This window comes from Diabrotica undecimpunctata, chromosome 6 (assembly GCF_040954645.1).
Source record: "Diabrotica undecimpunctata isolate CICGRU chromosome 6, icDiaUnde3, whole genome shotgun sequence".
NCBI classification, from domain to species: domain Eukaryota; kingdom Metazoa; phylum Arthropoda; class Insecta; order Coleoptera; family Chrysomelidae; genus Diabrotica; species Diabrotica undecimpunctata.
The window spans coordinates 92397945-92424213 of record NC_092808.1 but is presented as its reverse complement, the minus strand read 5'-3'; the positions used below and the strand labels follow the sequence as shown (position 1 = coordinate 92424213).

Sequence of the window (26269 nt, the reverse complement as noted above, 5' to 3'; positions counted from 1 at the left end):
AGAGACAAGGGTAGAGAAATTTTTAATAAAACGGCGGTACCAAGAGCAAAGTCCAATGAAGCGTTTAATTTCGGTAGTGTTTGTAGGTCTGGGATAGGTTATCATAGCAGATATTTTTTCGGGGTCCGACCGAAGAGAATTATCACCAACGATATAACCGAGAAACTTAAGGGAAGTTTTGAAGAACTCGCATTTATCTACGTTAATGGTAAGATTTGCGTCCTTTAGCTTTTCTTTAACTTTAGAAAGAAGAGAGATATGTTCTTCAAAGGTAGGGGAACATACTATTATATCGTCAAGATAACAAAAAATAAAGGGTTCGAATTCAGGTCCGAAAATTGCATCTACTAGACGTTGTTGTGTTTGTGCTGAATTACACAAACCGAAAGGCATAACGGTAAATTGGAATAACCCTCGACCTACTACGGCGAAAGCAGTTTTTTCACGAGATGATTTTTCCAAGGGGATTTGCCAGAAAGCTTTCTTAAGATCAATAGACGAGATAAATTTTGCACCTCGTAAAAGAGAGAGGATCCTATCGATATTTGGAAGCGGGTAGGTGTCATGTTTAGTGACATCGTTTAAAGTACGACCATCAAAACAAAAACGAAATTCGTCATTTTTCTTCCTAACCAACAAAACGGGTGAACACCAAGAACTACAACTGGGTTCTATCACACCTAGCTGGAGCATTGAATCTAGTTCCTTATTTAAGATATTCGACATATATGGAGACATAGGGAAAGGACGTCGCTTGAATGGTTTTGAGTCGCCTGTATCTATTGTCATTTGAATTTTATTTGTGCGGCCTATACCTTCAGCGCTACTAACTTCGTTAAAGTTATTAATAATTTTGTTCGCTAAGGTACGGTCGGTTGGACTAAGAGATTCTAACGAACAAAGATGCGGGAAGATAGCTTCTGGATTGGCCATAGGAAAAGGATGATTTGGTTTGTCGGACTTAGTATTCCATTGGTTGGTATTAAAATCAATTGAGAGACAAAATTGTTCAGCAAAATTACTTCCAAGGATAAAAGAACACGGTAAAGAAGGCACTACAAGGCATTGAATTACTCTAAAGACATTATCGGCAAGAATAGGTAAATCTATGAGACCAGTTACTTTTTTATTGGAACCGTCTGCTAGAGAAACTGTCGAGTTAACGGATTTATTTATTGGAATTTTATTTTGATTAAGAAAAGCGAGACCTTGTTGTCCGGCACACGTAATGGAACAACCGGTATCCAATAGTACAGTAAAATCTTGATTGTAGATATTTACAGATATGTAGGGTCTTTTATCAGTCTTTTTAGAGATCACAAGGGGACAGACTTTATTATGAGAAGGAAGACGATAGAAGTTTCTAACTTCCGTAAGGTAATTTTTCCACTCATTTTCGGTCAAGCGGTAGGAGTTTCTATGCGAAAAGTCTCGGTTCTTATTCCATTGTTTTCGCTGACGGGAGTTAAAGGTACTTCGGTGAGATGTAGGAGAACGGTAATCTCGAGGTAAATTATTCTGAATTCTATTTGAAGAATAACTGGAGGATCGGGAGATATCGGACTTTTTGGGATGTCTGGGAATAGAATAGCCGATAGTATTTATTCCGTACGTTAGTTTTTTGGAGGATTACAATTTGTACATTGTGGGAAGGTAACTTGAGATTTTCCACATCGATAACAAAATATTTTCCTCGGACGACGACATTCACGGTGACTGTGTCCTTTGCCTTGGCAATTCCAACACGCAGTGGAAGAGTTTGGCTTAGAAGTTAAGGGAGGTACGTAATTCTTGCCTGAAGAACGGTTCGTGGGAAAGGTATTACTAGAAGAATTGTTTCTAGACTGAAAATGTCTCGGAGGGTTTCTCTGGGCATCCCTTTGGTTTTCTACGCTAGAAATAGAAGGAGGGTCACGTTTGAAAACTGAGGCAGCATTTATTTCGACGGTATTAATGAGAGAAGATAATTGGTCTACGGTATCCACCGTACTAGTGGCTATCATAGTAGAATATTCCGGTAGGAGATTTGAACGAATATAAGAGATTATGGTTTTTTCGGAGGGCTGTCTCGGTAATCTCTTTATTAAATTAAGTATGTCTGCTTGATACAGAACGAAAGGTTCATTTTTTCTTTGCTTACGGCTTTTGATCTGATCCCACAGTTCGTCTTCATAGCCATGCGGAAGGAATGTGAATTTAAGTAATTCGACCAGTTGTGGCCAAGAGGTAAGTTTAGATTTAACGCTGCTAAACCATTTAGCTGCGTTACCTGAGAAAAATTCCACGGCAGATCGGAAAAGTATCGCATCGGGAATATCACGCGATTCAGCAAGATTTTGAATTTTTTCCAAGACACTAAATAGATGCTTAGGATCACCGGAAAATTTAATATTCCAATCACCTACATTGACAGGAGTATTAACATGGACGATAGGGTTAATGGTTGGCATAGGAGCTTGTGAAGTTAAAGGTATATATGCAGGATTCGAGTCGGTAGTGATTATTTTATCATCTAGGTTTGCTTCTAACAGAAGGCAGGTAGAGATAGCTTCGTCTTTAAAATTCGATTCCACAGGTTTCTGTGGATCTGGGGTTAGACGTTGTAGTCTTAGGGAAAGATGCAATAAATGGGCCTTTGTTCTTTTGTAGACAGAATCACTAGGGTTTCCTTCAAATTCAGAAATAAGATTTTCGACTTCGGAAAAGATAGTTTCGATCTGGCTTGATTCATCTTCAAAGATAAGGGGATTTTCCGTTAGATCGATAATCGGAGTGGCTTTCTGAAGGGCTTTCTTAAGGATAGATTTTTTTTCGGAAAGAGTTCTATTTGACTTAATACCTCTGATTTTCAGTTCGTAATCGATCTGATTTACCTTGAGATAAGAGATAACAGAAGAATCCATTTTTAAACTCGTTTAGATAAAAAATAGTCGAGAGAAGAGAAGATACTTATATTTGAAGACTGCGTTGCGGTGCTATTTTTTACCATTTAGCTACCACATTGGACGATATTTTCTTGCTGTTAGCTACCACATTGGGCGCCATTCTTTTCTGTGTACCCTCTGGATGATCGATTGAAGGTTACACAAAGAACGGTACTAGGCTCGGGCTTCAGTCTGGTAGAGGTATCTTGGTCGGGGTTCTTGTTACAGCTCAAATATCTCGGATCAATTAAAGAAGTACTTACGACACAAAGACAAGAAGTTAGAAGAGAAGATAAGAGATAAGAGAAGAAAAGTTATTTGGGCACCACCCTATTTTTAGAGGAACAGGGAAACCTTAAGGCATAGAGAATACGATAATGAGAAAGATAAGATACAGTTAAGATACGCGAGAATAAAATAAACCGTGAGAGAAAAGGTATCTTGATCGTGCGGTACACACTCAATATTTCGACACAGATACACTAATTATACGATAAAACAAATAACATAAATCAGTAAAAATGCCTGAAAGAGATACACCATGCACAATAATATATATTCATATCATAACAATAAAAATAAAAAGCAAAAAGTTCGTCAACAAAATTATATTGAGGTATATAAAAAAAATACACTATAACAATCTTTACGGCACAGTTAGATGACACGAGATAAGTGATTGATTAATTTATAATCGAATAAAAACAAAAAAATATCTTTTTTGGGAAAATAATTCTGCATAATGTAGTATTCTCAAGAATAGAAGAAAGCAAGGGACATTATAATAGTCAATATTCGTCAAACAAATTATTATTATGCCTTGAGAACACTTAAACGTTTACCAAAAAATTTTTTTATTGAATGTGATCACCTCAAATCTATATATGAAATTTAACATAAATATACCCTACATTAATATAAAAGAAATGGTCCGTAATTTATACATATATTATATCGTAGGTTCAAACTCATAATAGTTCGTTCCGTTTAACCATAAACAGCAAGGTCACTAAACTAAACGTTATAAATCAAATTCTTACGGTTTAGGTATCAAAGTTGAGCTTTAGTCAATAAAATTTACTACTCACAATTAATATGCCACAGGTGGATACAGATAGTGGCGTTAGGCCTTCAATAAAGTCACTTGACACTTGGTCCTCGGCAACAGGTAGCTACAGCAACGAATTACGGTTTTCAATCCGTCTCGGGTTGATTTCGGCAGACGAGAAGATAAACAGCCAAACAGGAATAGCACAGGTAATAATCGGTAGTAGAGATGAATGATGAATAATGCACAATGAATAGTGAATATTAAATAATGGCTAATGGCTAATGGCTAATCGTTAATGGCTAATGGTTAATGGCTAATGGTTAATCGGCAAACAGAAGTGACCTCGTTCCTTCGAAGTGGAACACGTCTGTTGGACAAAAGAGAAAATATTTAATATAGGACTCACTGTGTAAAGATAAATAAGGGTGAATTGAAAATCCACTTACCGCCGATTGTCGAAGATAAGACCGCTTGCCACAGGAACCAACTTGGAAATGAATATCGGATTGTGAATTTAGAAGGGCTTAGACAAGCGAAGGTTGAAAATAGGGAAGGGATATTGGCTGAAGGATGCCACGCGAAATTGACCTTAAATATCCGGGATATTGGGGTTCATTTTCGTAGCGTTTACCAATAGAAAGTAAAGTTTCTACGAAAAACAACTCTTCTGATTTTCTGAGAAGGTAGCTCGGAGATTTCACAATAGGTCCTTTTTCCTTTGTTATTAGGAAAGATTTTTATGTAGCAAAACAAGATAAAAAGAAGAAGAAACATTTGGCGAAGTTATTTCTTTGTTAAAAAAAGGCGTAACAAAACGAAGGTATGCAGGCATGGGCGGCGTGAAAATAGTTTATTAAAGGGAATAATTTAAAGAAATTATGAACATGCTTCAATGGTAGGAGATACTACGGTATCTGCATCGGGTTTGTTGGAGAAAACAAATTTGCCGGCCACAATTCACTTTATGAAAGATATATTATATTCATCTCCACTTATCTTAATAACCTAACCAACATAATATTATAACAGTTTTTTTGTCATGTATCTTACTATAACATAGTCCTGATTTTGAATAGACAAATCTTGATTTTCTGATGTGAAGCTTTCTAAATAGTTAGAATCGTTGCAAATCTCTTCATTAACATCACTGTTCGACCTAATGTCGTCATTGACGTTTAACTTATTTAGCGTTTTGCTTTATCTCTTCTGAAAGTGTTTTAACCAATCTTTCTTTATGCTGTTCCTCTATGACTGTAGCTTCTTTTTGCTTTTCCTAAGGTTATTCCTAGGAGCAGCTTTAGCATGTGGCCTAATTTACTGAGGGGTTATTATATTGGATAGGCCATTAATTGGGCTGACATGTCATGGTTCTTCTACATACTTTATTTTTATTTATTTTATTTTCGTTACAATTTTTATTTTCTTCGGGCCTGTCAGTGACAAAAGATGACATAAATCACTCTCTGAAACAATTTGGGGGTGCTATTCTTCTTCTCATTGCGCCGTCTCCTTTCGAAGGTTGGCGATCCAAATGGCAATTGTAGTTTTGGAAACTGCTGCGCGAAAGATCTCTGCGGATGAGCGGTCGAACAATCTCCTCAGGTCTTTCAGCCACGTGTTCTGGCGTCTTCCTAGTGATCTTTTGCCCTGTACTTTTCCTTCCAGTATAACTTGAAGTAATTCATATCTTTCGCCTCTCAACACATGACCCAAGTATTGCATTTTCCTCTCTTTGATTATTCTTAGTAATTCTTTTTGTTTACACATGCGACCAAGTACCTCAACATTAGTAACTCTTTGTACCCATGGAATCCTCAACATTCGTCTGTATATATACATCTCAAAGGCATCTATCCTTTTTTTCTATTTCAGAGTCCATTGTCCAACTTTCATAGCCATACAGTAAGACAGAAAAAACGTAACATCTGATCATTCGGATTCTAAGCTGTAGACTAAGGTCTAATCTTGTAAAAAATGTTTTCATGCTCATGAATGTTTTTCTTGCTTGTTCGATTCTTGACAGGACTTCTTTTTTTGGATTACACTGACTATTGATATTTGTTTCCAAATATTTTATGGAATTTACCTGTTCTATTATTTGACCCTTGGCATACACCTGTACGTTTATTGGTGTCTTTGAAAATACTAAAGTTTTAGTTTTGGAAACTTTTAGATGTAAATCGAACATTTCGCTGCGGTGAACTACCGCATTTATTATATTTTGTAGTTTTTGTGCGTTGCTTGCTATTAAGACGGTATCATCAGCATATCTGATGTTGTCTATGCTGATTCCGTTAATCTTAATTCCGCCTTGGACCTCGTCTAATGCTCCTCTGAATATATACTCCGAATACAAATTAAAGAGTAGCGGTGATAAGACGCAACCCTGTCTCACTCCTCGTCGGATTTGTATGTCTTCGAATGTTGTGTGCTCTATTTCAATTGTTGCCATTTGGTGCCAGTATAGTTCTGAGATAATTCGCAAGTCTTGTTCGTCAACTCCAGTTGTTCTCAGAATTTCGATCATCTTTTGATGGTTAACGCTAATGATTAACGCAGGGGGTGCTATGACTGTTTTTTTAAATCCGTTGAGAATGTTGACAGGAGTGAATGCTTCTCGGAGGAGAGTAGGCGGTATCAACAATACTACAAACATCATAAATGCTCATAGGTATGGCAGGATGATTTAGCATCCAGTCATCAACTCTTCGGTTATGATAGCTTTTAAATGGAAAGAAGCTGCTCACATCGAGCGGTTGTAATTTATGACTGCAATAGGCGGCAATGTCAATAAAATAATTACATTATCTTTACACAGATTCAGCACACGAACATCGTAAAGGCTCTTATGGTTGTCCAGAATTAATAGAACTGGGAATGCTTTACTGCATCGCACGTGTTTGATAAAAAGCTCTATATACTTCAAAAAATTGTCTCCCGTCATCCATCCAGAGGGAGACGCTGCACCGGCTGATCCTAGAGGAGCCCCAGTAAGCATGAAAGGCTTAAATACAAAAGTCGCATTAGCGCATATTGCAGTGCACATTGTTATTAATGTGCCTCTTTCAGCGCTTGTCAATTTTCCAATTTGTTTTTGTTTAATGCTAGCAAGTACCTTTCCAAGCATAATGCTTATTGAAGCTGGTGGCCCTGCCAAGGCTAGTTGCTTCTGGTTTTCGAAGCGATAAAATAGCGTGTTGTTTCCTAAAATTATTCAGCTAGTTGCTTCTGAATAATTTTAGGAAACTTGCTAGAAAATGCTTTTTTCGAAGCGATAAAATAGGGTGTTGTTTCCTAAAATTATTCAATCATTCGACTCCAGCTCGTTTCTTCCCGTGCCAAGTTCGAGGCACAATTTTATTATTAGTAATGGCATACTTATAAGCCAATTTACGAGTATGTATTAATGTTAAGCCCTATCACATTTCACAAGCCTGATTATATACTCGCACAATAGCTGAATGAATGTCCAAAATATCGAAACGCACAGTACTTATTGAAAACTAACACGAGATTTGGATGCGGCACTTTCATGATAGCACATACACTGAAATATAGCTTTGCCGCGACGATAAAATAGCCAGGAGAGTGAAATTCTCACTATGGACCAGTTTTAAGTGAAATATTGAGAAATATTCTACTTAAAATACTTCGCTCGTAAGAAATATTGGAATTAGTGCTGTTAAAGGCTAAGAAAAATTAGAAAATCTGTTGTAAATTTTCATCTTCTGATTTCCTCCTTTATGCACTTGAAAAGGTGTGACACGATGAATAAAGAACTTTGTTCAGTTGGCATAACGTCTAAAGGCGCCCAAAAAGAAAAAGAAAGCAGAAGTCACAAAGGGGTTGAAAATTCATGTTAAGGTCATCGTCAAGTTATATAAAAATTTGCCATAATTATCTTGTTTATGCTGTTTAGTCAGTCATTAAAAAACATTGGAAAGAGGTATAAGTGTCACAAGCAACCATATTTTTCATGCACAATTTTCTCTCACACCCAAAATTAAATATAAAATACCATACTTGTTTCAAAAATTGTAAGTTATCTTGAGAACGTTATTATTTTAATCGTAGATTTGAAAGAAAAAAATAAGAAAATTAAGTTTTCTATTCCTAAATGTTTTAATGATAAAAAAATTGATATTAAGTTTTGTAAAATCACTATTTGGTGGAATACATTAGGATGTAATTATACATGTTTGATCTACCCCTTCTGTAACCAGTAAATCAACATGTATGTTTATTTATTTTAGTCGCGCCAATCCCATTTTATATTTGTTTGTATGATGTTTATTTTATTCATAAATAACGGATTCGCTGCTTTTTTACCAACTCAAAGATTATTTTTCACTTGCATGAAACAATATTTCATATTATGAATGTTTAAGCATGTGGGCTGAGATTTCTTGTTAATGGAAACATGCATTTCGATTTTGAGTGTCAGTTGTGGCTGATTTTTGTTCGAGGATTGATGCAAAGCAAGTGTATTTTTTATTTATGAGGTAAATTATTGTGATATTTAAAACTTAATGAGTCTTTAATGTTTTCATTATAAGAATCGTATTAATGAAGTCATTTTGAGAGATAAATGTGATATTACTTCTAATATCATAACGACAACATATAAACATTCTATTAAAATAACAAGTTTATTTCTAAAATCGCCCAAAAAGTTTTGAAACATTTCTGAATACATACATACGTTCTCTATTATTTATAAATGGATATATCATATTTTTCTCCATCTGCTAATATTTCTTTGTTTTTTTTTTGGTGATTTGCGTCTGTAACTACTAAGATTCGTAATTTTTCATGTACTCATTTATGTTTTCCACATCACACACTCTTTTTTTGTCGATTTGTAATATCTATATACTAGACTTTTTCAAATATTCTTCAGGCTATCAGCGTCAACTTTAATTTTCGTTTTGATTAATTTAAAATTGCATCGTCTTGTGTAAGTTTAATATCCTTAGAATTTGCAGCTCTTAAATCTTTAAATGGGAAGTAGGGGCTTGTGTCACATCATTCAAACGGACTCTTTGCTTTCTATTCAACAATGTTATTCATTCCAGATTTTAAAAGAAAAATTAAGAAAAATCGAAAAATAAATCAGCTCTTTAATGAAATTTTCTACAGCACATTACTAACTTAACAGATAGTAGTACCGTTTAGTTCTATATAATGTGATAAACGAATATCTTGGCAACATCTATTTATATTCCCGTTTTTAAGCGTATACTCTCCTCCGGTATGAATCTATGAAATGAGTAACACCGAGCCACAAATCATCAACTCTTGCCGTACTGCTCATACATACGCCTATCCAATACACCAGCGTATTCTAGTCTAAGTAACAGATCCATTTAGTTTTCAGTTAAGGTGTGCTACCTTTACTATGTATTTTACAAAGTCAGGTTCTCCGAAACCTCTATACAACTTAAAAGTTGAAACACCTGCGCCACAAATCAGCTAAAATTTAGTGGTTTATTTTTGTATAATACACTTTTCATATATCTCCATAAGATATCCAATAGTGTAGATCTTCTTGGTCTTTCCCTTGTTCTGCTGTTGGTGGGGATCCACTGTAACATTTACTTTAGCCACCGTTGATCATTCACCCTTTTTACATCACCATACCATTTCTGTCTTTTGCATTCCATAGTTTCCAGTATGTCGATTATGCCCTTACGCTCTCTGATATCAGTATTCCTTACTTTATCTCTTTTAGTGATTTGGCAACATCTACGCCAATTCATTTCCATTGCTTTTATTTTGGATGCCTTTTTTTATTTATTCCCAAAAGCTCTGAACCATATGTAGCAATACTTTCTATGATACTTTTGTTGCCGTACTGCTCATACATACGCCTATCCGATACACTAGCGTATTCTAGTTTAAGTAACAGATCCATTTAGTTTTCAGTTAAGGTGTGCTACCTTTACTATGTATTTTACAAAGTCAGGTTCTCCGAAACCTCTATACAACTTAAAAGTTGAAACACCTGCGCCACAAATCAGCTAAAATTTAGTTTTTTATTTTTGTATAATACACTTTTCATATATCTCCATAAGATATCCAATAGTGTAGATCTTCTTGGTCTTTCCCTTGTTCTGCTGTTGGTGGGGATCCACTGTAACATTTACTTTAGCCATCCATTGATCATTCACCCTTTCGACATCACCATACCATTTCTGTCTTTTGCATTCCATAGTTTCCAGTATGTCGATTATGCCCTTACGCTCTCTGATATCAGTATTCCTTACTTTATCTCTTTTAGTGATTTGGCAACATCTACGCCAATTCATTTCCATTGCTTTTATTTTGGATGCCTTTTTTTATTTATTCCCAAAAGCTCTGAACCATATGTAGCAATACTTTCTATGATACTTTTGTTGCCGTACTGCTCATACATACGCCTATCCGATACACTAGCGTATTCTAGTTTAAGTAACAGATCCATTTAGTTTTCAGTTAAGGTGTGCTACCTTTACTATGTATTTTACAAAGTCAGGTTCTCCGAAACCTCTATACAACTTAAAAGTTGAAACACCTGCGCCACAAATCAGCTAAAATTTAGTTTTTTATTTTTGTATAATACACTTTTCATATATCTCCATAAGATATCCAATAGTGTAGATCTTCTTGGTCTTTCCCTTGTTCTGCTGTTGGTGGGGATCCACTGTAACATTTACTTTAGCCATCCGTTGATCATTCACCCTTTCGACATCACCATACCATTTCTGTCTTTTGTATTCCATAGTTTCCAGTATGTCGATATATATGCCATTACGCTCTCTGATATCAGTATTCCTTACTGATGCCAATTAATTATCATTGCTTTTATTTTTGATGCCTTTTTTATTTATTACCCAAAAGCTCTGAACCATATCTAGCAATACTTTCTATGATACTTTTGTATATCTGAATTTTTGTGTTTCGAGTGATGTGAGTATACTATTCAGTTGGCGTATTGCTGACCTTGACCAATTTTAGTACGAATTTCTTTTGTATTCCGACCATCGTTTGTAATGCTTACAGCGAGATATTTATAACTATCAGTATTTTTTATTTAAGTGCCTCCTAGTTCTAAAAGCACTTTCTTTCACTTCCCACCACTACATACTCTGTTTTTGATGGATTCATTGATAAAACCCACTTAGTATATTTTTCATCTATTTTTCTTAGCATGTAGTGGATATCATCTTGATCCCATGTACGAATTTCTTGGTCAACCACAAAATGCAAGCTGTATAGTTCATGAACTTAATTGGAATATCCGGTTCACATTTTCTTTTCCATGGATTTAAAGCTTCCTCCAAATAAATCTTAAAGAGTGTAGGCGATATGCAACAGCCCTTGCGAAGTTCTTTGTCACCTTTATCTTTTTTGTCACTTTTTGTCCAATCTTTATTGAACTCGTCATATCATCTTACAACTCCCTCACAGGATTTATATATCGGTGAAATTTTTTTGTCTTCTAGCATCTGCTACAGCTTGACAGAACACATTGTCTGTCCAAGAACAACCAGTACGGAAGACACTCTGATCTTCAACGCCTTTCCAACAATCTTCAATTCGGCTTTTAATTATCCTCAAGAGTGGTACAGTAGGCCTCGGTCATTGTTACAATCCATTCTGTCTTTGGAACTTTGTAAAATAGATATTTATATTAAAATTTCTATCACTAAAAAAACTGAAAAGAAACAGCAACAGCAATTTTACAATTTAAAGTACATGTTTACACTTAAAAGTTAAAACTTAAAATGGTACAAAAAGCAGTCAAAATAATATTCCCTAAACCAAAACTCTGTGCCCTTTAAGTTACTCTTATTATTTTCAATGATAACGTTTTGATACATTAGCTATTCCTATATATATTCTGACTGATTTTTCTTTCTTGAAAAATGGCTTTGGCAGAGCCAATTAGCCAGACTTGTTGGTGTTTATTGTTAAAATCGACTGAATTTTAATTATTATTGATTGCAGATTCATAGTCAAAATTTTCTTGTTATCAGTTATCAATGTTAGTACTACATATACCTAATATTTATATAGATACATAAATTTTGTTTTGATATATTTTTATTTTGTTTTTTTATTCTTTTATTATTTTTTGTTAGATAATTTAATTTAAATGCTTTATACTCAGTATTTTATCTACTGCCAAATTTAGGAATATGCAAAGTCTAGTACTTTATTACTAAGTGATCGCGCTAATAACAGTTAAAACGGATTTGTTTTCAGATTTTTCTGAGATGACTAATGTGCAATATTACATAAGAATTTTAAATTATAAAAATATGTTTGTTAGTTAATTAATCCTGACAGCATTCTTTTCTTCAAAGTGTATTATTAACGTTATACTTTCCACAATTTATCGTCTAAGAGACAAATAAAGTTTCTAATTATTTTCATATTTACAAAAAATTGCGTACTTTCTTTCCCCCAATGTGTTTTTCCGAAAATATTTAAGTAGCTCACCAAAGTTTTTTTTATTTTAATTTCAGCGAACGTGTTTTTATTTTAATTTTCATATCAAAATAGGTAAATATTGCGTACTACTGTCGCCCGTAAGTCGAAAAATGAGAATATTTTTTGAAGCTTAGGTTATGTTAAATATAAGTGGGCTCTTAACCACCCAACCATTCGACCTAAAAGGTCTATTGTGATTCATTTCTAGGTAAAAGTTGTCCCTTCAGCTCAGCCCTTTTAAAAAACTATATTATGGCCTTTGGTGGCACTTCAACGAATTTGTAGGGCTCGAGTTGATAATGCTCAAATGTATTGAGCCTTTCCTATCAAACCTGGAGCGTTTGCACAGAAAATGGTTTGACAGTTCATTGTATAAAAGCCTTCGAATATTTAAGACCCAATTGTTTTTACCTATGGCTACGTTTCATCCGTTCTTTCACCCATATCGTTCTTTTGGCTGTGCTTCTTACTATTCCAACGAAAGGTTCTGGGTCTATGAATGTTTCTTTTGCCTCCCCCCTGGCAAGTAGGTCCGATTTTTCGTTTTTCCTTCAATAATTCATATTCAGTATGTCCAGGCACTTACAGTATACTTACTTTGTTACTTTTTCTGATCCGAATCAGATTCTGCAGACAGTTCCAAACTAACTTTGAGTCAATGTTTTAAAGTAGTTACGATGTCAGTCCCTTGGTATGAAATAAATAGAAACATTTTTATAGTTTTTCTAAAAGTAACAGTAGAAGTAACAAAACGAAAATGAGATTTATCAGAAGTGATATTTTGCAAAATATTCTATAGTGTTTATAGATGAAGTGTTTATTCTAATAAATTTCCTCCTTGTTGACTTGTTTGCCAAATTCATCGATTTATATCTATCATTTGTCTAATCAGTAAATGTATGGGTCTAAATAAACTAAATAGATTTTATAAGAAACTTGATACTCTCTCCAAACTTTGATTTTAGCTATCGAAAGTGGTCGATTTTATGACTATCAAAAAATGTGTTAATAACCGTTTTTTCCAAACATATTTTGTTTTTAAATTAAATATAGAATATGATCTAATTGTCTGATAGTGAAATAGGGTCGTTTTCATAGAATTTAAAAAAAATTTAATTTTATATTGATTTTTCTATCAAAAATGGTACATTGCCTTTATTAGTATATATTGTTTTTACCTATTTTACAATGACAAATGAGGTGTAGAATGTCAGCTTATAACGAAAAGATGGTATTAAAGGTGAGAAATTTGACCTTGGACCATTCCAATTTTGATATCAATTCGGTTAAAAAGCTATGACTGGAAATTTGGTAAATATGACTAAAAATTGGTGAAATCGTATATGAATCGACGACGCAAAGTTACACAAAGAGTTCAAATATCGACTTCCGGTTTTACTTTTGGTCACGTTGGTTGAAAACGTAGTCCTTACAAAGTCTAATTTTGCTTATTTGGTCTATATTTATTAATACCAGCTGATTTCTTCACCATAGTTTTAAAAAAATGAACAGAATCTGATGAAATACATTTACCATTTTTTTAATCTGACGCTTGAAACAAAATTGTAAATAAATTATTTTTTTGTAATACTATTTTCAATATAACTTTTATATGTGCCGTTATAATTTCATAAATATACCTACTCAGTATTAGTTATTAAAAAATTAATTTGATAATGTCAAAAATCATTTATAAATCAATTTTATATTTAATATATTACTTTCTTCAATTATTCAATTTTACATTTCCGTGGCCAGAAGCAAATGGCCAATGTTGATAAATAAATAAAATTATCCATGATGTATTATTTTTTATTTAAAACAACTTTTGAAGACTAATCATTTTTATTTTGACAAGATAGTGAACCCTGGCATTTTGAATATCAAATTTTATTGTTTTCACGACATGCACACTTACACACAACGCAAAAGTCTAAGGATATTTTAATAATTTGACAATACCAATGACAGAAATTTCATGACCATATAAATTTGCTTGTACCATAATTGTTAATACAGACACTCACTTCTTATCAACAAAAAATTGTAAAACTGATAGCAATACGTGTTTTAGAATGTTTTTTATAAGGGACAAAAAAATCGACATTTTTATGTTTTGTTTGTTTTTAATTTTAGTCACTTTATACCATTCTTGCTTAATAGGTGAGTTAAAGATATTGTCTTTTTACCATGCAACGACAACATTTAACGTTGGACGAGATGAATAGAGCCGTGAGCCTCCTTCAAGCTGGTATGCGACAAACTCAAGTTACTGACCAGCTGGGTGTCTCCCAAAGCATCGTAAGTCGTTTGTGACGTCGGTTTAGAGACACTGGGAGTCCAGCCGAGCAACATCCAGGACGTGGTCGCTCTACAACCGTTGCTCAAGACCGATATTTAATTTTAAATGCCAGAAGGCAGCCAAAAATCACAGCAAACGAGTTGGTTAATGAACATCTTGCACATAATGTAACAATTAGCAGCAGTAATGTGAGGAATCGTCTCCATGAAGCCAATCTTCGTAGTCGGCGACTACTGAGATGTCCACCTCTATCTAGAGGCAATCGCGCTGCAAGATTAACCTGATTTCAAGAGTTTCAGAATTGGACTGACAATGACTGGGCCACAGTTTTGTTTAGTGACGAGTCTAGATATGGATTTCATCCAGATTCTCGTCGGACAAGAGTATGAAGATGACTCGGAAATAGAGGACGATTATGACATCTTCAAGAAGTGTATACATACAGAGGTAGTACATTAATGGTATGGGGCGGAATCATGATTGACGAAAGAACTGAGCTCATGTTCCCACGTGACTTTCTCACAAGTCAGCAATATTTGGACACTTTGTTGAACCTGTTGTGCGCCCGTTTGCTGCTGCTGTTGGAGAAAATTTTTACTTTATGCATGATAACGCTCGGCCACTTGTTGCGCATATTGTAACAAACTGGTTGGATAACGAAGGTATTGATGTATTGCCGTGGCCAGCACAATCACCGGACTTGAATCCCATTGAGCATGTATGGGACATGCTCCAACGACGAATTACTCCACATATAGGCAATATCTACAATGAATTTCAATTAAAAGAGCTTCTGAGAGAACAATGGACACAACTACTTCAAGCAGACATTAACAATGTGATTCGGAGCATGAACAGTAGATGTAGAGCTGTGATAAACTAACGTGGTGGCCATACTTTATTTTAAGTTTATATTTCGTATTTTTGACATTTTATGGTGGTATGTGAAAGATGGGTGATTTGCAATATATTTTTTTTGCTCCAATTTTCGGTTTTTTGCAATTTATGGTTTTTGACATATTAAACAACAATTTAAACTACAAATTTTGTATTTCTTTTTTTTTTTAAGTTGATTACAGATAAACAAAATATTATTTATAAAAATATCCCTAGACTTTTGCGTTGTGTGTATTATTTTTACTTTTTTACCTTTTCATTAGCAACGTTTGTAACCTTGGCTGCCTAATATGATATTTTCGACTGCAGCTTGTCTTGTCGAGTTATTGTCTTCTCTTTTATTGATTCAGTTATATTTTCCAATAAAACTAATTTTTCGCTACATGGATTAAACTCAGACCTTACGAACATACGAACTTCTGTTTTAATACACCATTTTTCGTACCTAAAATACTTAATATACATATTAATATAAATTAAATTCAAATAACTTAAGAACTTACAAAGCTTATACCGACTATCTTCTACACTGCTAACCACAGCTAAAATATTAGCCAAAAAGTCATAAATTAATATTTTCGAAAATATAGCACTTCGTTCAGAGAAGAACAAATATCAAAGTTTTATACTGATGAAAGATATTAATTATCTTGAATTTAAAACTAAAATAGTTTGTATTGTACTATATTTTAGCATTTAATTTACTTTTATTAAAAAACATACCGTTTTCTTTGTCTGGATCTATGCATTTTTCTTGGGTTACTACTCTTCTTCTGACACTGCACACAAAGTCATAGGTAAACAACCATTATTGTTTCGTTAGTTACATTACAATAAAGTTTATTTATTTCGGAAACTGAGCATTTTCGAGTGCTTCAAATCCCCTGTTTCGAGCTTCAAACCTTAATTTTTCAAAATTGAAGGGTAGTTTGGCTTTCTAATGAACCCAGCCAATGATATTTTTGGGAGATATTTTTGGAGCTTTTTAGCTCTCACATATCTAAAGCACGCATAATAGTTATAGATGAATATCTCGGTACCAGCCAATAATATTGAGTGCTTCGTACTGCTATTAGCATAGGATATAGTTTCTAAGGGTTAAACAAGTTGCAACCAAAGAAATAATGTTTCATAAGCAAGGAACAAATTTTTATTGATGTTATGATAAATACATGTTTGGAATTTTAATGTGTATAAAACTATTTTTAACGTTGTAATCGTCTTTAGGGATGATTTATAGGGGTTGAAGAGTTTAAACTAAAGGGTTTCTAAGGGTTTTGAACTCGAAACCAATGAAAGATAGTTTTAAACACTTAAAAACAAAAAGTACACTTTGACCATATATGTATAACTTTTGGAAAAGACGATAAGACAAGCGTAAATCCAAATTTTCAGCTAAATCCGTATAGCCTGACAGAATTTGGAGGTAAGGTCCTAGTTTCTGCCTGAGTTTCTGCACCGAAAAACAAACAATTTTTAAAATTGGGAATGTTATGTATTCCATTAGAATTAAACACAAAATTGACAAGTATGTTCTAGATGTTGTACCTATGCATTTGTGAATGTTCCAAATCTATAAATTTTAAACAAATCGTGTCATTAATGAAAAATGTTATTTAATTTCTATTTCGCGGCCCATGGTCTACAAAAGAAACAACAAATACTCGAATTTATGCTTGTCCAATTGATGTCGTATCTACCATGTCGGTCTGAAACTCGTCAGTACTCCACTGGGGAGAGACTGGATGGGAAAATTTTCATCTCCATCCATTTTAATCTGCATCCTAATGTCTAATTAGGAACGTACTATAGGTATATAGAACTATAGGAAAGTTGAATAAGGTATATAAATAAACACCTGGGAATCAATTGTCCCCTTAAATGCCCCATAATAACGCATGGAAGTGACACGTGGACACTGAACCAGCGTAAAACAACAAAATTATTAGTCTTAGAACGGAAGATCCTCTGGACGATATTTGGGCCTTGTAGAGTTTAGTTAACAGGAGAGTGGAGACGAAGACATAACCAGGAACTCCAAGCACTTCAGGGAAAAGAAAACATAGTACGTTACATCCAGGAAAATCGGATATAGTGGACGGGACATGTACTGAGATCAAATGATGAAAGACTACTAAATACAACCAATTGGGAAAGGCCCGGTGGCGAAGGTCAGTCAGTTGCCCAAGAAAAAGATGGAAGTGATCTACCTAGTAAGATAGGGGTCTTTAGGATCTATCTAGTAAGATAGGGGTGCAACAGTGGGAGATTGATGCACAAGATCGACAAGAGTGGAGGAAAGTAATCAACGCGGCCAACACTCACATCGATATTAGTAAAAATGTAGATCGAACGAGCAGAGAGGCGCACTCTCTGTCTCTGCACCAAATAGATTTCAGTGACCACAATTAGAGTTCTACAGGCGAACCTTCCACATAGCTTCCGCAGAACTTTCTGTCGCTAAGTGAGGCTTTGATATCTCCTTGATACAAGGGTCCCGTTCATACCAGGGATAAGTAAAAGATCCATGGATGTTAGCGAGGAGCTTATATATAGCTGGTCTGCTGAAGTATCAAAGACTTGTGTAATACTTGGAAAATGTGAAATACTTGGTAATGGAAGATGTACAATAAGCCAATTGAGTACAATACGACCGCTGTAGAACAGACGGCTTCCAGACGAGAAGAAAAAAATTGAGATCGTAAAAACTTTACATATAAAGTCATGCAATAAATAAAATTTTTGATCTTGTAATTTTTTTAAGGTTTTGTAATTTATATTTTCGATTTAATAACAAATAATTTCCTGTGACTATACTAATCATTTGCTTTTGTTGCAGTTGAGAGCGTACATTATGAACCTAAGCCAGATCCAGGCTATCAGAGAAGAAACAATATGAGTCAAAGAGATGAAGTTCAAAAGTTCGAACAGGGCCGTATTCGAGTCCTACAAGAAGAACGTCTTCACATCCAGAAGAAAACTTTTACCAAATGGATGAATTCATTTTTACAGAAGGTAATTATATTATATATGGATGAAAATTGTGTACAAACATATTTTAGTAAGATTTTAGTACGATTGACATTTGTAATGACTTGATTAGAATTTTACCAAAAAATTGGTAGGTTGGGAGGTAAATTTTTTTTTAATCCGCAATAGGGTGGCCCCAAAATTGGCTACAGACGTGGTTTTATGCAAAAGGGGTGTAAATATGCCCAAATTATATATTAATTTTTGTTATATTTCTTTTTTTATTCTATTCTATTCTATTTTTATCTCATTTTTTCACCCAATCAATATTTCAGTATATATAACAGTGTTTTGATCAATTCTCATATATTAGTCTTCGACATAGAAACCATTATTTATCTAAGTTCATATAAAATTATAATATAAATAAAACCGAGAGTGTAGTCATAACCTAAGTTTTATCTACAAAGGCGTATTACGTGACAGACAATAAAGTTAACGTGTTACTAGTGACTACTTTGTAGATAAATACATCTTTCCCTATAAAGTATGTACAATTATTATAGATATCGAGGTTGCTATTTACACAAGAATTCTTTGATTATGCAATGAACTAGATGACCTCTCTGCTACATGGGAAAAAGAAAACAATAAATACTAATACAGTACAAGCCTCTCTGATCTCATTAAGAAATATTTCAAAAATTAACCTTAAATGTTACATCGCTAATAATAATAATTCTTATAGATTTTAAATTCAATTGCAAAAAGTATCACAAATTTATTATTATTTAAAATTGTAGTTTCACTTTCGGAGATTTGATGTAAGATCCAATTTTGCCTTATTTCATTCTAGGCCTTTAAAAAATTATAAAACAAAAGAATTCATTTTATGTTAATTATTTTATTTACAATGAGAATACAGTTTCTGATTAATTAACAAAGTACGTTCAATAAAAGAATGGAATGTCTTTTATTTGAATCTTTTCTTCAACTGACTTCTTTTCTGATGTAAATATCGTTAAAATTCATAATAAAAAATGTACCCGACCCACCAAATTCCACAAAGAATACAAATATTAAATGACGTTCAGTAATATAAAGTTTTACAATTTTCAACCGGTTTTGTCCGTATCTCGAAAAAGTTAGAACTCCTTAATTGATGAGGGACTTAAACCTTAAAATTAGATTAGTTAAAAATAATAATTATTCAGTTGTAGAGATGTTGCAAAACTTCATGAACGTCATGAAAAAAATTAATCCTAAAAACAATTTGTAACTATAGGTTCAAAGGTAAAATGATCTCTATACCTACAAAACACGTTATATATGACACGTAATATTGAAGCTTTAAAAAATAAAACAACCAGAGAAAAATTACAAAAGGTATTAGAAAACGAATACCCAATACCAGCAAAAAATGAAAAAGAAAGCCTGGAAGAACAATGAGGAAATATCAAAAATACTATACTTAAAGCTTCACAAAATGTTCTAGATTACAAAAGAATACAAGCAAAGAACAGTAGGATGACAGAGGAAATTCTAGACATGATGGAAGAAAGAAGAAATAAGAAATTTAACGAATAATGAAAGATAAAACAAACAAACGAATTAAAAAGAAAATAAGACAGACTAAAAATAAAAGGATAATTAAGAAATGCGAGATAGCAGCACTGCTAATTGCCAAACATGACTCTTTCACGTTCAATAAAAAAGAATTAACAAACCTTAAGAAAATGTAATTACTCAAAAATAGCAAAAGACAGTAACATCATAACAGATCACAAAAAACTATGCAACTATGCTATATTTATACTAAACATTTTTGTGAAGATCGCAACTTAGATACTACGAATGAAAATACAGATTTAACTGGCCCACCAGTATTAGAATCAGACGTGGAATATTGCACCGGTTTAAAAAATAATACAGCTGTAGGACTCGACAACGTAAATGCAGAAACTCTTCAATATCAAGTAAAATATAGACCAGGGCGGATCTGTTTTGAGGTGGATGTGAAAAGTGGCATTCGGATTTTTGCAGAAATGGTTAGTTGATAACTTCAGTAATAATAATTGACGTATCCTCCCCCTCAAATAGGCCGGGAAGATTAGTAAAAAAAATTAAAATATTTAAAAATTATTAAAAACATCAATTTTTGTCTACTTTCCTTGCTTATAACTTTAGAGCAAAATCGTAATAAAAAAAATAGCGACAATTAAATTTTCTATAAGATACGGTTGGTTAAAAATGTTTTGATTTATTACCGTTACTGCAAAATAGCAGTAAATACAGAAAAGAGGGGGATACAAGCCTTTTCTTATTCAATGTTTTTCAACCACTTTTATTACACTTAAGACCTTCAGAATTCTAGAAAATCTTTATAACATTGTAAAATAGTCCTTTAAATTTAAAAAAAAAAATTGCACAACAAAAACTAAAAACCAAAAATAGACCAAGTTTGCCAATTTTTTTACTTATAAAAACGTACTTATCGTATCTAAGATATTACAAAAAAAAATCGGATTATTTTGACGGTTTTGTCTTATAAACAAATATAATATCTCGGTAACTATTAGATTAAATTAAATTCAGGACACGATGTTGGAAAAGACCCGGCAAGATGTTTCTTATAAAAGAAAAAAGTTGAATTACGAACAGTGGTTCCTGAGATACACCCGGTCAAAGTTGACCGGAATTTGCAACGAATTTATGAACAATAGGATGATAACCTTTAAACCATTACCTTTTTCTTTCAGAGCTCTTTCTCGATAAAAATTTTAATATATTCAAGATATTTATAATATATAACAACAAGTATATTATAATAATAAAAAATATCTGTATTGGGCTTGAAAAATACCAAAAAATTAGGTTGAAGCAAATTTAATTTCAAATATTAAAATCGGTATACGTAAAAAATTTATTTTCTCTGCTTTCAATGAAGCAATTTTCGTCATTTTTTTTTAATCCGACGTAACTCGAATAGAGCCATCTAAAAAACGTATTATTAAATGCCGGAGATGCTTTATACATTAATTTTTTTATCGTCGGCTTAATCGGCATAGTGCGTAACTCCTTTCATACATATTTTACAGGAGACACAAAAAACGATTTAAAAACGACTTTACCTTTAAATGTATTTACGTTGACCATAGTTATTGTTTTTGTTGATTAGAAAATATCATAAAGGTGGAAAGTATTAGATACTTTTCTAATATTTTAACTTAAATCGCAAGAATTTAAAAAAAAAATGGAGATACGCAGTTTGGTTTTTTGTATTTTAGCTTAAAAATTGGAGATACTCATTTTTCTTACCATTTAAAATGAAACATTATGCAATAAAAAATCAACATAAAAACATGTTTATTCATGAAAGTATAAGATTTATGAACTTAAAAATTAAAAAGAATGAAAAAGTAGAACATTAAGAAAACTTAACAACTAAAAAGAATTAACTAATGATGAGGTAAATTATTATAGAAATCGTGATAATCGCTTTCCATGCTCGTCTTAAGTTTTTGGAGGTGTGCATATTTTTCTGCTTTAATTTTTAGTCTTTGTTTGTGTAATGCCGGTATATTATCTGTATTAGTTGCTTGAATGCTGCTTATGTTCAGTCTTATTGGAAGAGTTTACCAATCTTTCTCTGAATGTCGAAGTTTAAAAAATACTCGTTGGAATATTTCAATGCTTTTAGGTCGATTACCAATTGCCCAGAGATTTTTCCTGGTCTAATGGATTTAAAATATTTCAATTCATCATATTTTTTGAAGAAGTCGTGCATAAGGTATTTAACTCTGTAAGGAGCTTTTTGACATGCTGCTTTGCAGATAAATACGTAATCTGCGGGAATATCGATTTTCTTGTTTCGAATCTTTCTTTCGATAACGGAATGAACGCTGTCCACTTCCATTTGAGTATGGCCCTTATGTAAATATTTCTGTATCACAGTTACACCCTTTTCCAGTGCAAAATTAAATAGACCATTAATTTGACAAAGTAATGTTTCGGTTTTGATAACCGCAGCCGTCACTCCGTAGTATAATGTTAATGTTACTTTGATTTTCTAATTGATGTTCTTTCATAGGTCCCTCCAAAAAATGAATTATTATACTTGTAAATTCGTTGCTTGTGAATCCGCCCTCACTCTCATTCCAAAGGTCACAGTAGCCTTGTTTACGCTTAATGTCAAATAGTGTGAAATTATGGACGATAAGTTTGGTCTTGTAATAAAGCGCAGAAACATTGGATTTTGGAGAGAGCAAAACTGATTGAAAATCCATTGTTAAAACTTCATGTTGAGACTCCTTATCTGCACTCTTTTCATTTCTTGCTTCATTTTTTTAGTGTTATGTGTTCATTGTATTCATCTTCTGTTGAATTGCCTGTTTGATAAGCGACACATTTGTCGCATAGATCCTTTTTCGGTTGATAAAGTGACAGCCGTTGCTTATCGAATTCCTTATGGAATGTGGCAATTGATACAGGTGTATGATTGTGTGTTTTGCAGTAGTAATTTCTATAAACTTTATATAAATGGGCTTTAGAGTTCCAACTCGGTTATAAATAGAGCTTACCGGTGGAAACTCTGCAGTAATGTGACTCTAATTTTAGCAGTGTTGTGAAAAAATCGTGCAGCAAACGAACAGGAGGGTTAATTTTATCAGTCATTTCAGGCTGATCTACATGAACTTGGTCATCTTTGTTGCTGTTTTCCAGATTATTTTTTGCCCATTTTTTTACAACCCACTTTTTCACCCCTAAGTTAAGCTAATATTATCACTGCATTCATGCTAATAATTCACTATACACGTGCACACATTGACACTTCGTAACAAACTGATGGATTTACGAAGTTTGCTTACTCAATTTGGCGGGAAAGGGGATACGCCGTTTTCTACTTAAGATATTGCAAGGCAAACAATTTAATCTTGGATTTATGGACTTTTCTAGTGTATGCGTTATAATATTTTCTACTAGATGGCACAAAAATGTAATTTTGTTAAAAAAAGTGGAGTTACGCACTTTGCCGATTAAGCCGACGTTATATTCCAGTTGTCACGGACGAAAATGCCACTGAACCTCTAAAAATCATAAGAACAAGCTGAATTTTTCTTAAATGTTAATTTTCGAACCCCAAAAAATATGCAAAAAAATTTACTATTCCTACCCCGGCTTCCTCCCCAAACCACCCCCTCGCAGGAAATAAAACTGAAAAAATCAATTTACCAAGAATCTGTGCGTCCTAGAAAAAAATATTTTAAATAAAAAATGCTGCTGAGATAATTTTGAACAAAAATGTTTATTAGCACTTTTTGTGTAAAATAAACCGTTCTTTCGGCTAAGCGCGCGAAATCAATTTTAAATAAAAAAAATTGTATCAATTCTACGTTAAAAAAATTCGATATCTTTTGATTAGTGTCCTATTGACAAAAATTAAAAAGCGTTTTAAAGGCGAAGAGTGTGGCTCTCTGAAATTAAAGTCAGTGTCTATAAAAGCGTTAAATAAATAAACGTTGCTCGATTTTTGCCATTTTTTATGATTCTCATGTGATTAGAAGATCGAGAATTCTGATATGGCACGTGAAAAGTAGAAACTTAGACAGAAAACAAAATTAACAATATACTGTGTAGTCTTCGTTAGTAAAATAATATTGGTATAGTTTTCTCAACTTTATTTAGCGGAAAAACAAACACTTCTAATACATAATTGTACATAATGTAACATAACATTGTCTGACGGCCATAATTCATAATCGTGTGTCTTAATATGTGGTTATATTCTTCTTCTTTTTTCACTTCAAATTCAATGACAATCAGACCTGTCAATGGCGCGAAATTCAAATAAAAGACTACAATACTAAACCCTTATACTGCTAGTGCTGATATATCGGACAGATCGGAAACATAGATGATCTCCAAGACAAATAAAAACCTCTTGCTCATATTTGAACAATAATCCTGAGAGAAATATTCGGTGGCAGTGAAACAGTATTTGGACGAGGAGATACAACTGAGATATACCACGAATACAAACAGATATCTGGTGGTAAAGACGTGATATCTATCATACAAATAGGAACACTAAGGTGGGCAGGACATCTGGCAAGATTACAGCAGAACAACCTTACACGAATCGTTATGTCACAGCCGCTGAGAAGTGGACGTAGAGGTAGGCCAAAACTTAGATGGAAGGATGATGACTTAAGAAGATCGATACTGTAGTATAGGACTGTAGCATCATTGATGATGATGATTCCCTATTCGAAGACAAACAATATTTTCGCCGCTCAGTGGCCACTTATGGTAAATGATGGAGATAACATCGCACAATTAAAGCGACAGGTAGATGAAAGAGTTCCACAGTTATTTACTGACAGTTATACAGACGACAATACTATTATAGATAATTAAAACAAGAAAGAAAACAAAGACACATATAAAGAAAATATAAAATTCACAATAAATTTTTCAAATTACAATAATTAATAATAGACAAGGCGAAAAGCTCGGGTTCATTCGGAAAAATATTCCCATGAGATTTTTTTTGCATAATCACTTTCATGAGATACCCCAAAATAAGGTTCAAGGGGTCGCCCATGCGAAAAGTTTCTTACAAATTGTAACAATCAATTTTTTCGGCACCGACAATTTTTTTTTGAATTTTTCAAATAATTCCGGACAAAATAAGTCTGTTGTAGTTTTTCTGTTCGAGCTATAAATATTTTAAAACAGAAAAACGCAAAATTGCGATTTTCAAGGCTCAAAAATACAAGTAAAAATCATTATTTTTGAATTCACCAAGGACCTAAATTTAAGTTCAAACCTTATTCTATAATTTCCCGATTAGTATTTTGGGCCTATTTCATTTTAAAATATTGTTTTTTAATCGTTAATGAAGCGTTTATGACAGGACGTGCGCTCGGGCTGCAGCATGGATAAGTGAGAGAAACAAGATCTGGGTCACAAATTTTTGCTGGTTTAACTACTCATTGTACAAATGAGTGCCCGTCCTGCCATACGCGCTACATCATCAATTTAAAAACAATGGTTTAATAGTTATTTACGCACCAAGGGTGTTACTAAGATGATTACGCCCGGAGAGCACATAATCCACCCAGAGGGCCTCTGACCCGAGGGATGGATATTGCTTAATTGGTACATCAGTAGTATTCACATAGTATAAAAACTAAAATTGAGACGTTTTTACCTTTTATTTTACTGCACCTACAAAATATATCTGCATATTTTGTATGTACCACCGGTGTTACCGAATGATTACGTTCATCAAGCAACATTCATCCCTCGGACCAGAGGCTCTCTGGCTGGATTATGTTGCTCTTCAGGAGTAATCATCTTAATAACATCATTGGTGCATAAATAACTATTAAACCAGTATTTTTAAATTGATCATGCAGCGCGTATGGCAGGGCGGGCGCTCATTTGTACAATGAGAATTTAAACCAGCAAAAATTTGTGCCCTAGATCTTGTTTCACTCTCTTAGAAACTCTCTTATACACAGCAGCCCGAGCGCCCGTCATATCATAAGCGCTTCATTAACGAATAAAAAACAATGTTTTAAAATTAAATAGGCCCAAAATTCTTATCGGGAAATAATAGAACAAGGTTTGAACTTGAATTTAGGT

General features: G+C 33.5%; 1 protein-coding gene across 6 annotated transcripts in view; it reads left to right on the top strand.

The window, feature by feature from the left end:
* kst (spectrin beta chain, non-erythrocytic 5 kst) overlaps window positions 1-26269 on the top strand; it is a 267491-nt gene that overhangs the window by 128789 nt on the left and 112433 nt on the right. For all 6 annotated transcript variants that reach the window (XM_072534881.1, XM_072534885.1, XM_072534884.1 and 3 more), the window contains exon 2: window positions 18489-18664. In XM_072534881.1, the coding sequence (XP_072390982.1) occupies window positions 18545-18664 (120 nt within the window). In that variant the 5' untranslated portion in view covers window positions 18489-18544. The remainder of the gene's footprint in view (window positions 1-18488; window positions 18665-26269) is intronic.